This window comes from Bombina bombina, chromosome 9 (assembly GCF_027579735.1).
Source record: "Bombina bombina isolate aBomBom1 chromosome 9, aBomBom1.pri, whole genome shotgun sequence".
Taxonomy (NCBI): domain Eukaryota; kingdom Metazoa; phylum Chordata; class Amphibia; order Anura; family Bombinatoridae; genus Bombina; species Bombina bombina.
In genome coordinates, this window is record NC_069507.1 from 240,345,883 (window position 1) to 240,367,922 (window position 22,040).

General features: G+C 38.4%; 2 protein-coding genes across 2 annotated transcripts in view; one reads left to right on the plus strand and one right to left on the minus strand.

Annotated features, from left to right (window-relative positions):
- LOC128640521 (guanylate cyclase 2G-like) overlaps nt 1-18,851 on the plus strand; it is a 153,193-nt gene extending 134,342 nt beyond the window's left edge. The window contains exons 17-23 of the mRNA XM_053692994.1: nt 2,477-2,617; nt 3,891-4,083; nt 12,927-13,101; nt 13,709-13,807; nt 16,315-16,406; nt 17,320-17,427; nt 18,622-18,851. Coding sequence (XP_053548969.1) covers nt 2,477-2,617; nt 3,891-4,083; nt 12,927-13,101; nt 13,709-13,807; nt 16,315-16,406; nt 17,320-17,427; nt 18,622-18,645 — 832 coding nt within the window. The 3' untranslated portion in view covers nt 18,646-18,851. The remainder of the gene's footprint in view (nt 1-2,476; nt 2,618-3,890; nt 4,084-12,926; nt 13,102-13,708; nt 13,808-16,314; nt 16,407-17,319; nt 17,428-18,621) is intronic.
- A 1,680-nt stretch (nt 18,852-20,531) lies between these two features.
- TECTB (tectorin beta) overlaps nt 20,532-22,040 on the minus strand; it is a 48,291-nt gene continuing 46,782 nt past the window's right edge. The window contains exon 11 of the mRNA XM_053691766.1: nt 20,532-21,632. Within this exon, the coding sequence (XP_053547741.1) occupies nt 21,580-21,632 (53 nt within the window). The 3' untranslated portion in view covers nt 20,532-21,579. The remainder of the gene's footprint in view (nt 21,633-22,040) is intronic.

Consider the following 22,040-nt stretch of genomic DNA (forward strand, 5'->3'; position numbering starts at 1 on the left):
ACTGGCCCCATATTATGTTGTACACAGATCTTTACAATAATGACCTCACTTACAATCTATTAGGAGCAGCATTTTTGTCTCTTTTTCAGGCTGAAAAGGGTACAATAGCACACTTTTGCCTGATTCTTGCACTCACAAATGGGTTTTCAGATCATCGAAAAAAGCCCTATTTTCCCCTTGGAGCCGAAAGTATTTGAATCTAGATGGGTTAGCGGTGGTGCGGATGAAAATGGATTGTAATAGTTAACTATGAAAGTCATGACTAAGCGGTGTAATGCAAATTAGTATTTTCCCTGCAGAGTGAACAAAGGGGTTACATTCAGATAACCTTAAGAGGTGTGAATGGGCTATTGTATGTATCAGTTTCGGGACACTTCCAAGCTTCTATTTCAAAAACAATCACTTATCACTTGAAACGTCCTTTTCGGGAGATTTGCTATTAAAAACTCTTTTGTGTGTTTTTTAGCAAACAATACATAGAAATTTGCCTCCCTGGTGGGAGAGCAAAAATCTTTCTTGGAAACAAATCACTGATAAATTTATATTAGTTTTTTTAATTCTGTGAATAAATAGTTGAAACTCTTATCCACTGAAAGCTCTTTTTATGCAAATAAATAAATATATGTACTTATATATATAAATATTTACAGTATATATATATATATATATATATATATATATATATATATATTCAGTGAACAAGTGCCCCAGAGGCATGAAACGCGTATGATGTCACAGGAGGTGATGTTCCCCCTGTTCCAGTTCATCTATTGCTTTTACCATGTTGCTGTATGAGGATCTTGCTTTTATTTATTATTGAATAAAGACTGGCTTTTTACCTATCCCTGGTGTGCCGAGGAGTTTCCTTGTTTTTCTATATATATATATATATATATATATATATATATATATATATATATATATATATATATATATATATCAGCACAAAGGAACGCACTCGCCGGTTCTTAAATCAGTGGTATTCTTTAAAATACATCAAGAGGTGACGTTTCGGGGTCGTTAGCCCCGTCCTCAGACCTTTAAAGGACGGGGTCTGAGGATGGGGATAACGACCCCGAAATGTCACCTCTTGATGTATTAAAGAATACCACTGATTTAAGACCCGGTGAGTGCGTTCCTTTATGCTGATATTGTTGCTACTTTTTGAATGCACCCCGGGCAATTTGGGAAATTGGAAAGTGTGTGCAGGGCCCATACAGAGTTTATATATATATATACTGTGTATATATATATATATATATATATATATATATATATATATATATATATATATATATATATACAGTATATATACAGTATATATATATGTTTCATAGGTAAATAAAAAAAAAGAAAGGCTTTATTTCTGTTTAAATGGAGTGATAGCAAAAATGATAAAAATTCACTGGTCCTTTGAGCAAGTTTTTCTGTAAATTTCCCGGTCCTTAGGGGGTTAATTCAAAACAAAGTAGAGTGATTGATGCACAAGTAGATTTAATAAAAAGTAAAAATGAGTGGTGACTTATACTTCACATTTATTATTCCCACTAAAAATAATCCCTCCTAAACAGGTGTTTTAATACAGGACAATCAAATTTTCAATTAATAGCTAATGTTTGTCCAAAGTTGGTGAGGACCCTACTAATTGTGACACAAAAATATGTGTTATGTGGTCAGAGAAGTAGTAATACACAGCACACTCCAAACAAAAGTTCCGCTTGCAACTGATACAAGCCAAACCCTATGCCTAACCGTGTAAAATAATAAACTTGCTCCTAATACAGCACTAAACCATTTAAGTACAGCTACTAATGTCTGTAGAACTGGACCTCCTGGCATAGAAATTCAACAATATGCAAATCTGACTGAGCCCTTATACTTAAAGGCCATTATAGTTAAAAAATGTCATATTCTATTTCTTTAGTGCATGTAATTTTCAGATTAGCCACCCTGCACCTCTGTGTGTTTAACCCAAGCAAAGAGGTTAAACACATAAAAAATACCATTTGGGACCCGCAGTATTTGGATCCTATGTGGTACTTTTACTAAGTGTGTAACCCCTTTTCAGAGCTTAAACACATTAAGGTTCAGGGTCCCTTTAACCCTTAGCACATGCCCTTAATAACACTGAACAAAGTTTTTTTTTTATTAAAATAAAACATTGAATTTAACAAAAGGTTTTTGGCAATACATTTTTATAAAAAAAAATATATATAAAAATTGTGGTATAGTCAAAGATTATACGGTAGTTAAAGACATTAACTGAGAAACTTTAATTCTCAATTAAATACTTTACTGCATACAAATACAATCCTTGCTACAAACACATTTTTTTAATTTGTCTTTGTCCATGTACCACTACAGATTTGACAAATTTGTATAGGAAAACAAAAAAGGATAAAAGTATGTAAGAGAAACATCTCAGATCATGGTCTATCAATGTCCTGTATATCATATCTTTTTGTCAACTTTGTAGACATGTCAGCATTTTGGACAATATGGTTAATAAACTGGAAAAATATGCAGACCACTTGGAAGAAGTTGTGGAGGAAAGAACCGTCCAATTAATGGCAGAGAAAAAAAAGACAGATAAATTATTGTCAACCATGCTACCAAGGTGAGAGTTCGGGCCATTCACACCTGTCTTTTAAAGGGACATACATTTAATTTTCAGCCTTTAAAAATCAGTAGCTGCTATGCTTATATGCTATGCTTATATTTTAGTTGAGCAATAGAGCTTTTTAGCTCAACTATTTGTGAGTACATACTTGGTTATTTATTACCTATTACCTATTCCCCAGTTTTGGATAGCCAACACTGTTAATATACTTTTTACCTCTGTGATTACCTTGTATCTAAGCCTTTGCAGACTGCCCCCTTAATTCAGTTCTTTTAACAGACTTGCAGTGCTGACTCATAAATAACTCCACAGGAGTGAGAACAATCTTATCTATATGGAACACATGGACTAGAGCTGTCTAGCTGTGGAAAACTGTCAAAATGCACTGATATAAGAGGCGGCCTTCAACAGTTTAGAAATTAGCATTTGAGCCTACCTAGGTTTAGCTTTCAACAAAGAATACCAAGAGAACAAAGCAAAATTAATTATAAAAGTAACTTGGAAAGTTGTTTAAAATTGCCTGCCCTATCTGAATTATGTAAGTTTAATTTAGTCCAGACTGTCCCTTTAATTTTGACTTCCATGGCTTGTTAAAGAATAAAGCATATCATTTTAAGAGACTTTTCAATTTACTTTTAGTATTATTGAGCTTATTTTGTAAACTAGATCACCAGATTAAACAGAGCACTGAATTCATTGTTGGCCTGGATTTGGATTATAATATCAAAACTTACAATTTGTATGAAAAGCAATCTTTTTAATTTAATAATGTTCAATTAGACCCAAAGGCATCTGTCATTTATTGATAATTTGAGCCAAAACAGCAATAAAATAATAAAATTAATAAACTATTTAAGATCACTTGCGTTGGTTCAAGATTTGTATTTCAATTATGAAGAATTTAATTTTTTATTGGATCATTTTTACACATATTTTGATAAATATATTAGCCTTTGTAATGTGGCTATTTTAAGATACACATTACAAATGTATCAAATGTAATTTTGTAAAAACAAAAGCTACCACTAGATGTCAGTAGTCAGTTGTTGGTTGTGTTTATTGCAGTTCTAATGTAGCAAACACAGTAGTGGGGAATATTGTAATATTCATGAGTTTTTCAGTTTTGAATAGAAGCATTTTTGCATGATCACTTCTTTAATCTTCGCAAAGTGTTCTGAATTGCTCTGAAATATAAAGGGGCACATTTTAAGTTTACTGTATGACTCTGTGCCCCTGTACCTCGGCTAACTCTCTGTATTTGCCTGTGCAGTTTCATTGCCGAGCAGCTCATGGCTGGGAAATCTGTAGAACCCGAGAGCTTCAGTTCTGTTACCATCTTTTTCTCAGACATAGTGGGATTCACAACGATCTGCTCTTCCAGCACCCCACTTCAGGTGGTCGACTTGCTCAATGATCTCTACAGTTTGTTTGATGAGATTATCAAAGCCTATGATGTGTACAAGGTAGGATGTGTTTTACTGAATTGTTAGGAATCCTCAGTCATGTGTTTGGGAGGTATTGCTAGTAAGGAACAGTTGTATATTAGCCAGACAGCCAGTTTAGCATGGGAAGAGAAAAATGTGAATCCTGGATTCAAAAATATATAAAAGTAAAAATCTTTATTCCAACAAGCTTAAAAATGTTACATGGGAAAAGAGGGACGAATGGTCTTACACATTTCGGTAGGAGCTGTATACATAGACCATAGCAAGTTTAGCATATAATACATCCTCTTTACATGTTTATGGCTAGATAAATCTGTTGGTTTTATGACTATCACAGTTCCAGACTTCCAGGGATATTGTACAGAATCTATCAGCCAGTGAGCATTATCAGGAAGGATCTTTCAGCCAGTGAGCATTAGCAGGAAGAATCTATCAGCCAGTGAGCATTAGCAGGAAGGATCTATTAGCCAGTGAGCATTAGCATGATCTATCAGCCAGTGAGCATTAGCAGGAAGAATCTATCAGCCAGTGAGCTTTAGCAGGAAGGATCTATCAGCCAGTGAGCATTAGCAGGAAGAATCTATCAGCCAGTGAGCTTTAGCAGGAAGGCTCTATCAGCCAGTGAGCTTTAGCAGGAAGGATCCATCAGCCAGTGAGCTTTAGCAGGAAGGCTCTATCAGCCAGTGAGCTTTAGCAGGAAGGATCTATTAGCCAGTGAGCATTAGCAGGAAGAATCTATCAGCCAGTGTGCATTAGCAGGAATAATCTATCAGCCAGTGATCATTAGCAGGAAGAATCTATCAGCCAGTGAGCTTTAGCAGGAAGGATCTATTAGCCAGTGAGCATTAGCAGGAAGAAACTATCAGCCAGTGAGCATTAGCAGGAAGAATCTATCAGCCAGTGAGCTTTAGCAGGAAGAATCTATCAGCCAGTGAGCATTAGCAGACAGAATCTATCAGCCAGTGAGCATTAGCAGGAAGAATCCATCAGCCAGTGAGCATTAGCAGGAGAAATCTATCAGCCAGTGAGCATTAGCAGGAAGAATCTATCAGCCAGTGAGCGTTAACAGGAAGGATCTACCAGCCAGTGAACTTTAGCAGGAAGAATCTATCAGCCAGTGACCTTTAGCAGAAAGAATCTATCAGCCAGTGAGCTTTAGCAGGAAGGATCTATCAGCCAGTGAGCATTAGCAGGAAGGATCTATCAGCCAGTGAGCATTAGCAGGAAGAATCTATCAGCCATTGAGCTTTAGCAGGAAGGATCTATCAGCCAATGAGCATTAGCAGGAAGGATCTATCAGCCAGTGAGCTTAAGCAGGAAGGATCTATCAGCCAGCGAGCATTAGCAGGAAGGATCTATCAGCCAGTGAGCATTAGCAGGAAGAATCTATCAGCCAATGAGCATTAGCAGGAAGGATCTATCAGCTAGTGAGCTTAAGCAGGAAGGATCTATCAGCCAGCGAGCATTAGCAGGAAGGATCTATCAGCCAGTGAGCATTAGCAGGAAGGATCTATCAGCCAGTGAGCATTACCAGTCCAGGATACTGCTGTATTTGTTTCAATTTAAATTCATTACAGCAAAATTGGAATCTAGACCCATGTTATGAAATGATTAGCAAAAGTAGGGAAGAAGAGAAAAAATCTTATTCAAAGTAGTAACACTTTAATACTGCTCCCAAAAAAATCATAATGTACAAAAACATATTACCATCCACTGGACTTCCAAAACCTCTCCTTTTGTACTTCCGGTAGCTTCTGGTTTCAGTAGGATGACAGTAACACTGCCTCTCACGTTACCTAGTTACTGGAGAACTCACAGGGCCAGATTACAAGTGGCGTGCTAATGATAGCGCAGGTCTCGATATGCAATATTTGATATTGACTGTGCTAACATTAGCATACAACTTGATATTACGAGACCATGATAAAGTCCATGGTTTGGCTGGACCATTTGTGTATACATGTGTTTATATGTATGTAAAAAACATATCAGTAGTAGAAAGCACCCCAGAGTCCTAGGAGGTGCGCTGGTGCAGGCTGTTAGGAAAACCGGAGAGAGCAGGCCGCACTCTTGATAACAAGGGAGGTAGTCAGAAAGTTCCTAGTAGGGAAACAAAAAGAGGCACCAACATAGGGTAATATTGACAAGAACAAGCCAATACAGATCACAAAGTAACAGGATGTCCCTTCAGGTTGGCTACTCACAAGCGTGGCGGCACAACCAGAGTGCCTGACAGAGCGGTATGGGACCAACAGAGTCACCCGTAGGACCCTTATATGCTCTAGCGCTTCCCCTTATATGCTCTTGGGTCTCCCCTTATATGCTCTAGCGCTTCCTCTTATATGCTCTTGGGCCTCCCCTTATATGCTCTAGCGCCTCCCCTTATATGCTCTAGCGCCTCCCCTTATATGCTCTAGCGCCTCCCCTTATATGCTGTAGCACCTCCCTTATATGCTCTTGGGCCTCCCCTTATATGCTCTAGCGCCTCCCCTTATATGCTCTAGCGCTTCCCCTTATATGCTCTTGGATCTCCCCTTATATGCTCTAGCGCCTCCCCTTATATGCTCTAGCGCTTGCCCTTATATGCTCTTGGATCTTCCCTTATATGCTCTCGTGCCTCCCCTTATATGCTCTAGCACTTCCCCTTATATGCTCTTGGGTCTCCCCTTATATGCTCTAGCGCTTCCCCTTATATGCTCTTGGGCCTCCCCTTATATGCTCTTGGGCCTCCCCTTATATGCTCTAGCGCCTCCCCTTATATGCTCTAGCGCTTCCCCTTATATGCTATTGGGCCTCCCCTTATATGCTCTAGCGCTTCCCCTTATATGCTCTTGGGCCTCCCCTTATATGCTCTAGCGCCTCCCCTTATATGCTCTAGCGCTTCCCCTTATATGCTCTTGGGCCTCCCCTTATATGCTCTAGCACTTCCCCTTATATGCTCTTGGGCCTCCCCTTATATGCTCTTGGGCCTCCCCTTATATGCTCTAGCGGCTCCCCTTATATGCTCTAGCGCTTCCCCTTATATGCTCTTGGGTCTCCCCTTATATGCTCTAGTGCCTCCCCTTATATGCTCTAGCACTTCCCCTTATATGCTCTTGGGCCTCCCCTTATATGCTCTAGCGCCTCCCCTTATATGCTCTTGGGCCTCCCCTTATATGCTCTAGCGCCTCCCCTTATATGCTCTAGCGCTTCCCCTTATATGCTCTTGGATCTCCCCTTATATGCTCTAGCGCCTCCCCTTATATGCTCTAGCGCTTCCCCTTATATGCTCTTGGGTCTCCCCTTATATGCTCTAGCGCTTCCCCTTATATGCTCTTGGGCCTCTTCTTATATGCTCTTGGGCCTCCCCTTATATGCTCTATCGCTTCCCCTTATATGCTCTTGGATCTCCCCTTACATGCTCTAGCGCTTCCCCTTATATGCTCTTGGGCCTCCCCTTATGTGCTCTAGCGCCTCCCCTTATATGCTCTAGCGCTTCCCCTTATATGCTCTTGGGCCTCCCCTTATATGCTCTAGCGCCTCCCCTTATATGCTCTAGCGCTTCCCCTTATATGCTCTAGCGCCTCCCCTTATATTCTCTTGGGTCTCCCCTTATATGCTCTAGCGCTTCCCCTTATATGCTCTTGGGCCTCCCCTTATATGCTCTAGGGCCTCCCCTTATATACTCTAGCGCCTCCCCTTATATGCTCTAGCGCTTCCCCTTATATGCTCTAGCGCCTCCCCTTATATGCTCTTGGGTCTCCCCTTATATGCTCTAGCGCTTCCCCTTATATGCTCTTGGGCCTCCCCTTATATGCTCTAGGGCCTCCCCTTATATACTCTAGCGCCTCCCCTTATATGCTCTAGCGCTTCCCCTTATATGCTCTAGCGCTTCCCCTTATATGCTCTTGGGCCTCCCCTTATATGCTCTAGCGCCTCCCCTTATATGCTCTAGCGCCTCCCCTTATATGCTCTAGCGCTTCCCCTTATATGCTCTAGCGCTTCCCCTTATATGCTCTCGTGCCTCCCCTTATATGCTATAGCGCCTCCCCTTATATGCTCTTGTGCCTCCCCTTATATCCGCCGCCTCTCACTTTGAAAACCACTGATTTAATTTAATACACTATGGACTTGGACAAGAGGATTCTTTGGTCAAAGTCCACAGCTTAGTGGATGAAACGTGTTGAGTTAATATATTTGTGTTTTATTTCTTTTCCGTGTCTACTGTAGGTTTTGTAAAGGGTATTACAGTGCTACTACTGTAAATTGGAGTTGCACTTCCCTGTTTTTTAGTTAATCATTTAGTGTATTAGAGGATACCAGTTGATTGAAACTGCAGTATTTCCTATTCAGCACCAAAACATATGAACCACCTTAAAGGGACAGTCTACTCCAGAATTGTTGTTGTTTAAAAAGCTAGATAATCTCTTTATTACCCATTCCCCTGTTTTGTATAACCAACACGATTATATTAATATACTTTTTACCTCTGTGATTACCTTGTATCTAAGCCTCTGCAGATTGCCCCCTTATTTCAGTTCTTTTGACAGACTTGCATTTAGCCAATCAGTGCCCTCTCATTTGTAACATTATGGCCATGGTCACAATGTTATCTGTATGGCACACATGAAATAACGCCATCCAGCGGTGAAAAACTGCCAAATGCATTGAAATAAAGGGCGGCCTTCAAGGGCTTCGAAATTAGCATATGAGCCTACCTAGGTTTAGCTTTCAACAAAGAATACCAAGAGAACATAGCAAATTTGATGATAAAAGTGAATTGGAAAGTTTTTCAAAATTCCATTACCTATCTAAATAATGAAAGTTTAATTTTGACTAGACTGTCCCTTTAAGAGACTAATGTCTGGTTGACTATAGTTTAGTATTTATTTTTTTGTTATATTTAATCAGATATATTTGCACTTATGGGGTGAGATTACATATGCGGCACAGGCTTCAGCATAACTGCTGAAACCTGTGTCGTCCCCGTAATTTCCCCTCGCACATCGGGGCAGTTCATAAAGTCGGATAAACTAGCGATGTCCAGAAATGTGCGTAAATACAAATTTCTGGTGTCGCCAGTGACTTACGGTACGTTAGAAACTGCCGGCGCCTAAGAAAAAAAAAAAAAAAAGTTAAATCTCTCTTTAAAAGTCTAACACGCCTCCCACAAATAAACCTGACACGTAAAAACCCCTATATCTGCAATCCCCCCACATTGCAGCTAATAATAAAAGTATTAACCCCTAAACCGACAACCTCCCACAACGCAATATGCCTAATTAAACTATTAACCCCTAATCTGCCATTCACCCACATTGTGATCTCCCTAATAAATGTATTAACCCCTAACCCGCCATTCACCCACATCGCAAACTACCTAATAAATGTATTAACCCCTAACCCGCCATTCACCCACATCGCAAACTACCTAATAAATGTATTAACCCTAACCCGCCATTAACCCACATCGCAATTAACCTAATTAAACTATTAACCCCTAATCTGCCATTAACCCACATCACAATTAACCTAATAAATCTATTAACCCCTAAACCGCCATTAACCCACGTCGCAATTAACCTAATAAATCTATTAACCCCTTAACCGCCAAACACCACAACGCAATTAACCTATTTAAATTACTAAGCCCCCTAACCTAACACCCCCTAAATTAACCACAATTACCTAAATTAAAAAATACTAAATTACAATTAAAATAAAAAACAACTACATTAAAATTAATCTAAAATTACAAAAAATAAAAAAAAATCTAACATTACATAAAATAATAAACCAAATTATAAAAAATTAAAAAATTAAATCTAATCCCTATGAAAATAAAAAAGTCCCCTTAAAATAAAAACACCCCATAATCTAAACTAAACTACCAATAGCCCTTAAAAGGGCCTTTTGTAGGGCATTGCCCTAAATTAAACAGCTCTTTTACATAAAAAAAATACTAAGTCCCCCCTCTAACAGTAACCCCCCCCACACTTACCAAACCCCCCCAAAATAAAAAAACCTAACACTAAAAAATCCTAAACTACCCATTGCCCCTAAAGGGGAATTTGTATGGGCATTTCCTTAAAAGGGCATAAGGCTCTTTTACAAGTGCCCATTAAATCCCTAAACTTAAAAAAATAAATGAAAAAAATCCTAACTCTAAGCCCCAAATAGGTACTCACCGTTTCTGAAGTCCGGCGGAGAAGGTCCTCTTCCAGGCGGCGAAGTCTTCTTGGAACCGGCTTTTTCCATCTTCATCCTGGACCAAGCCGGCGCGGAGCGGAGATGACCACAGAACTAAAGACCGGCGACTGCGGAACTGAAGACCGGCAACCGCGGAGCCATAGAGCGCAGAGGATCCTTTTCGTACGATCACCGCCGTACACTAAATATTATTACTGATTTGAACAGCTAATAGGATTTCAGTAGCCCTTATCCTATTGGCTGACTTGAATTTGAAGATTCAAATCAGCCAATAGGAATGCAAGTGATGCCATATTTAAACGTGTAACTTGCATTCAATATTCAGTGTGCGGCGTTATCATACAAAGAGTATCCTTTACGCTTCATGGCTCCGCGGTCGCTGGTCTTCAGCTCCGCAGTCACCAGTCTTCAGTTCCGCGGTCATCTCCGCTCCACGCCAGCTTGGTCCTGGATGAAGATGAAAGATGTCGCCGGTACCAAGAAAACTACACCGCCGCATGGAAGAGGACCTTCTCTGCTTGACTTCGGGAATGATGAGTACCTATTTGGGGCTTAGAGTTAGGATTTTCTTTATTTTTGGGAGGTTTTTTATTTTTTAGATTAGGGATTTAATGGACACTTGTAAAAGAGCTAAATGCCCTTTTAAGGGCAGTAAAAGAGCTGAATGTCTTTTTAAGGGTAATGCCGATAAAAATGCCCCTTTAGGGGCAATGGGTAGTTTAGTTTTTTTATTTTGGGGGATTTGGTGGGTAGTTTGGTGGGTTTTACTGTTAGAGGGGGAACTTAGTATTTTTTTTTAATGCAAAAGAGCTGTTTAACTTAGGGCAATGCCCTACAAAAAACCCTATTTGTAGTTTAGTATTAGATTTGGGGATGTTTTTATTTTGGGGGGGCTTTTTTATTTTCATAGGGATTAGGTTTAATTTTTTTATTTTTGATAATTTGGTTTATTATTTTCTGTAATTTTAGACTTTTTTATTTTTTGTAATTTCAGATTATTTTAATTTAAGTTTTTTTTTTAAGTATTGTTAGGATTTTTTATTTTAATTGTAATTTAGTATTTTATTATTTTATGTAATTTGGGGTTAATTTAGGGGGTGTTAGGTTAGGGGGCTTAATAATGAAATTAGGTTTATTGCGATGTGGGGGTTTGGCGGTTTAGGGGTTAATAGATTACTTTGGTTTATTGCGATATGGGTTAATGATGTATTAGGGGTTAATAGTTTTATTAGGTAGATTGCAATGTGGGTGAATGGCGGATTAGGGGTTAATACATTATTAGGTTTATGCAATATGGGCTAATGGCGGATTAGGGGTCAATGTACTTTATTAGTTATTGCCGTGGGGGTTGGCAGTTGACAGGTAGATAGATATTGCGCATGCGTTAGGTGTTAGTTAATATTTTCAGCCAGTTACGGGAGTTACAGTACTTTCATACTCAGCGTAAGGCTTGCTGCGCCTGCCTATGTGTGGCGAGGTGAAAATGGTGTAAAATTTCTCCATTTTCGGCGCGTAATTCTTTGCGCTAAATATGTGATGCCGATTTGCGACGCGGTTCTATGTTAGCTTATTGGTGTAAAAATTGCGGGCGATGGGTGAAATATACGTGCCGCATTTATATGCAGCGCCATATATGTGATACCAAAACTGCGTAAAAACCGGCGTCGCCCGCAAAAGCATATGTAATCTTGCCATGGTGTTTTGTGGCAGATGCATAAAGAAAATAGATATTTAGTTTAGATTAAACTGTATTGCAACTGTTGCATAATGATGGCTTGCTGATGTGTAAATCAGATTATAAGATGTTATCGCTATAGTTTGCATTAAAATGATCTTTTAAACAATCATGCGCTATGACTTTCCCTGTATTTTTATATACATGTTGAAGGATTTATGTCACATTTAGGAGCCACATACTTCTCATGACCCAGTTGACAGAGTTTGTGTATAAATGTATGTAGAATAATGCAAAAATGTATGAGCCATAGGTAAAATTCCATGCTTGCATTGGAGACCCTTGCATGACAAATATATAAAGTTTTTACAAATCAATATATTGGGAGATATTGTTGCATTTTTTTCATAGTTTAGTTGTGGCTAAGGCCTCATTAAATCTAGAGATGCCTCTGTGTGTGACAATATAATAACAAGACAGAGAAAAAAATATAACATGATTTTTGCATTCCTTCTAGAATGTAAATCATTTCAAGGAAAGGAGACTAATTTTAAATACTTTATGCATAAATACATAATAAGCACATATCTATAGGTTGCTTTCTACAACTACATACAGACATAAGTCTTGACATAAGTCAAGATCAGGCATGAGTATAGGCAATCAAATTGGCAGAATCTGGGCATTCTGTAGGTGAAGTTCAGTAATATGAGGTGGAGTTGGGTAGCCTTTTGGACATTTGTAGAAGGGTTAGGTGGGATTTGAACATTCCCGGGTAGGGCTAGGGAGGCTCCAGGTGTATTTAACAGAAACTGGGACTTAAACATTTTAGTGAAAATGGGGGAAGGGATATAGGTACAGAGGTGCTAACTTGTGACAGTTCCACAGCATGCTATACAATTAGGAATTCTACAATGGAGGTCAAATTCTTATTTCCCTAGAGATGAATAATTAAGTGATCTGAGCAAGATGTTAATACCTTTTCTGTCCACTGTAGGTGGAAACCATTGGAGATGCCTACATGGTTGCCAGTGGCCTCCCAATACACAATGGAATGCGGCATGTAGAGGAAATTTCTACAATGTCTCTGCACTTTCTTAGCGCGATGATGACCTTCTCAATCAGACACATGCCTACTGAAAAGCTGAAACTTCGCATTGGTCTTAATACTGGTACGAACGATCTGTACCTGCCATTAGAAGACAGGCAATGGTAAAGGGACAGGTGAGTCCCTGTTCACCAATAGAGCTGCTATAGTTGTCCTTATCAGCCTGTGAGCTATGATATCGGGAGTGCATACACATGTGTTTCCTGTTAATTTCAAATGCAAATTACTCAGCTTTTCAACATGTTTATTTGTTGTTTGATATGCATCATAAATCATATTTTTACATGTAATATCCCTTTAAAGAAATGTTAAACTAAAAACAAATCTATTCTGCTTATGAACTTGAACTTATTTTTAAACTAACAGGAATTTTATGCCTATGCACAACTTATTCCTAGGAAAAGATTTGTCACTGGCTGCTAGGCAAAACTCTGACAGTTCTATTTGTGAACAGTGATATACCCCACAAGCATAAAATAAAAAATAAAAAAAGATTTATTTAGCACAGGAACATCCATAAAAAGCCATACATATACATTATAAAATCTTATCTTTTAGATGCAAAAAAGAAACAAAAATATTTTGTTGTCCCCTTAACTGTTCTTTTATTTATTTATTTTACATCACCTCATTAAAACTGACATGGTAATCTCATTCCTTTACAAGTGCAGGTCCAGTGGTGGCTGGTGTGGTTGGAGTCACAATGCCCAGGTACTGTCTGTTTGGAGACACTGTGAACACAGCATCACGAATGGAAAGCAACAGTTTACGTGCGTATACCTAAGGTCCTTTGCTAGTTAGTGCAATAACAGTGAGAAATTTGTTTGTGGAGGTTCCATTACCTAATTATAGAGTTTTAGATTCCCTAAAGATTCAATGACAAAAACACTCCCTTTATGTGTTGCGTATCATCTCCACATATCTCATGCCGCATTCCAGTTTACTAAGTAAGCAATGTTGGAGGTTGATTGAAGAAAACATGATAACTAAGCAATATATTGTAATCCTCTTGTAGGTTTGCTGTCTGTTACATTTTTATTCTAATTGAAGTTACATAAAGGTATGACCAGATCAGATTTCTATGATTCTCTCTGAATTTTAACTTTTCTGCTGGTCTGTGTGCCTGACCCTGTTATCTACTTATTTGTGACAGTGGCACAGTTCTACGTTGGCCTCTGTCCCTTGCCTAGTTCTCTGCTGGTCTCTTTACCTGATCCAGTTCTCTAATGGTCCATGTTCCTGACCCAATTCACTTCTTGCAACAAAAAAATTAAACAATGAGGAGTAGCCAGAGGATTCCAAATGTCTCATCAATTCAAAGTGAAGTGAGGCAATATCTGGAATTTTTAGAGAGTCCCAGTTTCAGTACGGTACTAGTTAGTCCAGGACTGGAGTAAAAGGTCAATCAAAAGTGTCCTTAAGCCTTACCCCCTTACCTTCACTTCTGCCTATATGTATGTAGCACTTGAAGATAGACGGTATAGTCTGGAGCCATTCAGTGAGTAAACCTCCACAGTTCCGAATCCTTCTGCTCAAATGTGCTGGTATCCTAAGTGTCGCCTGGACCCCTGTCCTGGATCAGCTCCAAACGAGTGATAAGACCCCTCTGAAGCCAATCCAGTCTGTGGTCCTGTGGTTTGGTGTTCCGATCCTCGGTGGGTGTGGTCCCAGTCAGGTAGCTTCCTGGTGCATCACCAGTGAAGCTGTAGATGATAGGCTATTGGGAGGAAGAAGGGGGACGGCACCTCATGTAGAGGAAAAGTTCCAGTGATAGATTTAGCGTGATATAAATGGTATTCCCAACCATGATGGAATGCAAACAAGTAAAGAAAGGAGTCACGCTGGATCACAGAGTCTTGTGTAACTGGGGTTTATTGGACAATGCCAAAAGTCACAGACAGTAACGCCTGACGCATTTTGTGGATGCGCACATGCACGTCAGGAGTTACTGTCTGTGACTTTGGCATTGTCCAATAAACCACAGTTACACAAGACTCTTTAATCCAATGGGACTCCTTTCTTTAATTGTTTCCAATTCACTTCTTGTCCCTGTTCCATGGCCAGTTCTCTGCTTTTTGTATGTCCATTTCTTTTCTTATTCCAGTTCCATACCCAGCTATCTGATGATCCCTTTTCTATACTTAGTTCTCTTCTTGTCTGTGTTCCATGCCCAGTTCTCTAATGGTCCCTTTTCTATGCCTAGTTCTCTTCTTGATAGTGTTCCATGCCCAGCTATCAGATGGTCCCTTTTCTATACTTAGTTCTCTTCTTGTCTGTGTTCCATGCCCAGTTCTCTAATGGTCCCTTTTCTATGCCTAGTTCTCTTCTTGATAGTGTTTCATGCCCAGCTATCAGATGATCCCTTTTCTATACTTAGTTCTCTTCTTGTCCGTGTCCCATAATAAGTTGTCTAATGATCCCTTTTTTATGCCTAGTTCACTTCTTGTCTGTGTTCCATGCCCAGTTCTCTCATAGTCCCTTTTCTATGCTCATCTCTATTCTTGTTCGTGTTCCATGCCCAGTTCTCTTCTTGTCCCTGTTCCATACTCAGTTCGCTAATGGTCCATATTTTATGCCTACTTCTCTTCTTGTCAGTGTTCCATGCCCAGCGCTCTGATGGTCCTTTCTCTATGCCTAGTTCTCTTCTTGTCAATGTTCCATGCCCAGCTCTCTTATGGTCCTTTTTCTATGCCTAGTTCTTTTCTTATCTGTGTTCCATGCCCAATTCTTGGCTGGCCCCTTTTCTATGCCCAGTTCTCTGCTGGTCCCTATTCCTCACCAAGTTCTCTGCTTGTCCATGTTTCATACTCTGTTCTCTGCTGGCCCAATTTCCATGCCCAGTTCTCTGCTGGTTTATGTTCTTACTCAGCTTTCTGCTGGTCCCTATTTCAGGATCTGTCCTATCTCTAACTCCAGTTCTGGATTTTGTCCCCAGCCCTCCATATATCTCTTGCATTGACTTTGTTTTGAAACGGTCCCTCTTTCTGATTCCTTGTCTCTCTGCTCTTGATGATGTGTGATGTCCTCTGTTGGTATATATAACCCAGTCCTCTGCTGTTAATTGTTCCTTACCCTGTTTTCAGTTTCTCCCATTCTTGTTCTTGTTTCATCTTTGCTTATGCCTCTGACCATGTGTCCTGTCCCTCCTCCATCTCTGTTCCTCATCATTTTTCCATTTAGTACCAGTCCTTGACCTTGAGACAATTATTTTAATTGAAATAGATCTATGCCACATGTAGTATTTCCCCCAATAATAAATATGACTGTTTCCTTCCAGCTCTTCGGATTCATGTTTCTGAGGCAACTGCAATAGCTCTAAAAGGGATTGGAGGTTATGATTTAAAGGAGAGAGGAACTATACAAATCAAGGTATGTAATGCAAATGCATACGGTTAATCTGGTTTAAAAGCGAGAGAATTCTGCAAACTGTATTGCTTATGAGCCGCACACATATACCATATATGAGATCTTTGTAACTGGAAAGGTTGCTCTGATTTTTTCACAAAGTGTTACAGTATTAAAGGGGCATTAAACTCATTTTTAGATGTGCACAGTATATATCAGCTATTAAAGGGACATAAAACACAATTTTTTTCTTTCATGAGTCAGACAGAGCATACACCTTTAAACAACTTTCTAATTTACTTCTGTTATCTAATTTGCTTTGTTATCTTGGTGTTCTTTGTTGAATAACATATCTACGTAGGCTCAGGAGCAGCAGTGTACTACTGGGAGCTAGCTGCTGGTTGATTGCTGCACATATATGCTATTTTTCATTGGCTCATCTGATGTTTTTAGCTAGCTCCCAGTAGTGCATTGCTGCTGCTTCAACAAAAGATATCAAGAGAATGAAGCAAATTTGATGACAGAAGTAAATTGAAAAGCTTTTTAAAACTATGCTCTGTCTAAACCAAGAAAGAAAAAAAAATTGGGTTTCTTGTCCTTTTAGGCACTGTGATTCAAAATATCTGCATAAAACTAACTGAAAAGCTTATTGAGTATTGTTGAACGTATCTCCTTTGCTGTGGTCAGTTAGATATAAATGAGCTCCTGGAGTTGTCAAGCAATCAGTGTGTAGCATGTTACATGGCTAGACAAAGTTTGTAGGATACACATTAGTCTCTCTGGAGGCAGTAGGAAAAAACTGTTTTCTTAGCTAAATAACAGAAAAATTAAGCAAAATAAATAATGTAAGTACTCTGCAAACGTAGTTTGTTTGTTTTTCATTACATAGGTCCCTTTAATGCTCAGGAATAATGCACTATTTTAATATATCTAACAGGGCAAAGGAAGGCAAACAACATTTTGGCTAAAGGGTAAATTGGGCTTCGGTATGCCTCTGCCAGACTTCCCCGATAATCTTGAAGACCCTCTTCACTTCCAGCCTCAGGTAAGAGCTTGAGAAGTCATTTTCTCAGGAGACAAAATCTGTTTCTAATTATTTTTAATGAAGAGTCCCAGACTTAGGGGAACCATTAAAATAGACATCTTGTAATGTTATGGTGACTTTAGTCTATTTCATAGTCAGGTGTTTTCTGTGTTGTAGAGATAATAAAGGATCTTGGTGGTACCTACATGGGTAACACACAGTTGTAATACAAGCAGAATTTGCCTAAATATATAACTCACTTTATGATATGATACAAACATTGGGTGAGGAGGGTAACTGAATTAATAACACTAACATGTCAGGCACTGTCTCTCTCAAGTGATCTGAGCTGTGCCTGTTCTGTGACAGCTGCCTCTAGCGTGGTGGGGGCCTCGCTAATCTGACTCTTTATTACAGAGTCTAAACTAATCCAGCTGCTCTAATACTCCTACAAGCGTGGCCCCTGGGCTCTGCAAAGAAGGGTCAGATTAGTGAGGCTCTCGTCATGCTATAGGTATTTACCTTTAAAATCTAATTTAAAGGATAACGAATATATACTAATGGATTTTGTTAGTATAAATTCCTTATTCTTTAAATTAGTTGATGCATTCGGTCGGATATTCGTTTTGTTAAAACTGAACGATTATCCGTATATATTTGTTATAGATGGGCATACAGATCCTTTGTGAGAATCAGAATACGGAAGTAAGCAGCAGCTCGTTCCCTTCGAATATTTTAGTAGCCGGATTGTTTCCTTTAAAAGATCCCCACTCTAAGATCTGTGCACATACCTAATATTTGTTACTAATGTGCATTCTTAACAAAACTAATGCACATCTTTATTAATCATCATCTTAAAAGGATTTTACTTTGTATTTCTTTTCTTTTAACGTCATTGTTAAAGAGTCCATTACTTCCGGTCACTGCCCCATAAGAGAGGTAGGGTCTCTACACAAAGGCAAAAGAACAGCTATGCTATGTGACAACTAAAATAGTTGCGATCAGTTTATTACCCATGCTCAGTAGAGGACTTTTGCTGCAAAGTCAGTAAACCTGAAATTATAGCTCTGTTATTTAGCTGCAGACAGGGGCTACACTGGGAATTTATAAGTGCTCATTTAGCAAGAAAATAAGTAAGTTTGATGATTTTAACTCTGTTTTTTTTATGTTTGCTTTGATTTAACTTCTTTTTTTTTTTTTTTTTTTTTACTAAAGGAGCCCTGTTTCATATCCCTTTAAATTGACCCATTTTCAAATCAACACTGTATTTTATGTACTCCAGGAAGAGGTGTCCAGCTCTGTAAATGAAATATAAATAAATACATTTGCAAGAATTGAGGTTTGTTTATGGATTTATTTGGACCAATTGCCAGAACAGACATCATTGGGATGAATGTTTCTTCAAATTACAACAAAAATAAAAATAAAATAAGAACACAAAACTCTTCATTAAACATGGACAACAAAATGAAAATACAGAAAGTTCCTAGTGACAGACATTTGAATCCTGTTTGTGCATAAAGACATTGTATAAAATGCAGCTTTTATTAAGGTGTCATGAATACAGATAGGCTGCTGATTAATATTCCTGGATATTGTGATCTTCACTCCATTACCAACTTGCTACCCTATCAATATGCTCAGCCATTCTTCAGTTAAAGAGACAGTACACACCTTGCAATTATAGCATTTTGCTGCTGTCTTCCAATAAACCAACATACTGGGTGAGTTTGAAAGTGTTTTGGATGCATTATCACCTTTTTTTGCTGCAATTATTTCCAATAGTCAAACACCACCAACCATTTGCCTTACTTAGAGGAGCCAATCCATACTTGTTACTGGAACAAACAAGACTAGCCACAGTCATTATGTTAGAAAGCAGTTCTCTTCTTATCATCTCTGCTGTAGACAATTAGGGACACATATTGTGCAGGATTGGGCTAGTAAATTTGCAGAGGTAAAGTACAGTTAAAGGAGTCAACATAAATACTGAAAGTATATTGCAACATTTTTTTTTTAACTACACAAAATTAAAAAAAAAATGATATTATATTATACAAGTGTTTACTGTCACTTTATTCTAGCCATCATGTCTAATTATTGCCTTGACAGACAGGTCCGATATAAAATGTAACAGCTGTTGGATCTTTCTTAGAACGACAAAAACAATGTTTTATGCTGCCAGACATTTGATAACGTAAATAGATAACATTTATTTATCTAACACTCTACCATTAAACTAATACTACAATATCACATAACAAATTCTACATTATATTTTCTGGAATTAAGTACTTTTTAAGTCATTTTGCCTATATTTTTATTTTCTTTACCATAAGAATAGCAATATATTATAAAATGTAAGCTAGAAATGCATTAAAGGGAAACAACAATAATTTTGTATGTTTTTTTGCTTTTAAGAATAGGGCACTGAAGTTTTTTGTTTGTAAAAACAATGTTCCTGTACTGAGAAGAAAAATATTCTTGTCCACTAATAAAGTATCAGCCAATGAGAAGTCAGTCCTTTAGGCACAGTGGCACTTCCTGTTAGCTTCAAAATAAACATAAACTGTTGTATCCTTTTTTCGTGCAAAAGGTATTTTTTCATCTCTAATTAGTGCTCTTTCATATATAATATGAGCATTTTTAGAGGGTTTTTTTGTCCCTATAAATGTTGTTTGTTGGTTTAGTAGTTACTTTTTATTATGTAGACACATTTTGAAAGGAAAACCAATATTTAAAATCTGTTTGCATATTCAAGTCAACTTAACATAGTTGTTAATTAGGTTCTTTTGAAATTGATATCTGAAATGAATATTGGAATATGGGGTCAATTATGACAATATACAACACACCTGACTTGAGCATAATATGTGCCAATCAGCACAACTTGTAACAGATAGTGACTGGCAACATAGCGGGAGCCAGGTGGTCTGAGGGTGTGGGTTTGTGACATGGGATGGTGCCAAATGACTTTGGGTGGAGTCAGTTGGTCCAGTGTTGTGCATGGGTGAAATTAGTTGGAGTCAGGTGGCCCAAGGGTGTAACTAGGTGACATACAGGGGGCCCAAGGGTGTGACTAGGTGACATACAGGGGGCCCAAGGGTGTGACTGGGTGACAAACAGTGAAGATGTGTGATCTGGGGTTGGGGTTGAACAACATGGGGTTCACATGGGTGACATTGGGTGTAGTCAGATGATCCCAGGTATGAATAGGCAACAATGGATGAGGTCAAGTTGTCTGGGTTCGGGCTGAGGGACATGGGTTGAAGTCAGGTAATCTGAGGGTGTGGTTTGTCAACATGTGGTAAATTCAGGTGGCATGAGGTGGAGTTGAGTGGTCTGGAGATTTTGCCCATTGTTGGGCATTTTCTGGTGGGGTTTAGAATTGCTCAGCTTGGGGAACACAGTAGAAGGGACAACAGGACAGAACTTCCAAACCATGACAGTCGATACAATTCATGACAGTTGGAGCTCTGCATATTAATTATTAGTAAATCAGCTCTTTATTGAAGAGTTAATCCAAACCACCATCTCTATTTCTCTCTTGCTTTCTTAGGTTTACTTTTCTAATTAAATTAAATTCAATAAGAAATATTTCCGATACAAATATTCCAATTCTTATTACAATAGTATCTTATAATTTGTAGGGCTCCTTACTTAGTAAAGAAAATCCTAGCACTGGAGGGACCCCCCCCCCCCTTGGAGGTTTCTCTACTTAGTGAATTCAGCTCTCTGTACCAATAACATTATTGACATATATGTGTTTGGTGCATTGTTACTCAATCACTCTGCTTCTTGTATATTATTTCAGTACTATCATTTTTGTCCCAGATCTCTTGCGCATTGTAACTCAGTATTTTATGGAAATGAAAGTGTGTAAATATGAAATAAAACTAAAAGCATCAAATACAACAATACAACATTTTGAGGTCAAAAGATCTATTTACATTTGTAATGCACCATTGTGAAATAGAAACGTTGTCAAAAATTAATCAGATCCTGTAAGTTTTACGTATCCCATAAGTTTCCGAGGCAAATAGTTGAGATTAATGTTGAAACACCAAATCCAATTCAAGACTCGGTTGGGTGGTTTCCTGAGGATGTGCATGCAAATAGTATGGAGATTCCACTTTCTTGCACAGCTAACAAGGAATTCTCATACTGAATATTTTAAAGAAGCTTCCTGTGCAAGGCCACATAGAGAGACAGCCAGCGAAGAACAACTACAGAGATGATTAAAGAAAATGAAACAACATTATTCTATGTATTTTTCATATAATAGTCCCTGTCCAACCCCCAAATTAAAACAGTGCATGGTAACAATTTATGTGTGTGTGTGTGTATATATATATATATATATATATATATATATATATATACCGTATACATAAAAAATATTTTTTGTTGTTATACCAACTGTAGAGTATGAAATGTATTGCACATTGTATCTTTAGGTTTATTTTAGTATTTGAAATAGCTAACCTTAACCCATCGTTTTCATAAGCATACTCATTTAAATACGCTGAGTCTGCAGGAAGAGCAAACCTGTTAACCATATGGGCTAAGTATGCAGTAAGAGCAGACCTGTTTATCTTATGGGATGAGTCTGTGGGAAGAGCAGACTTGTTTAT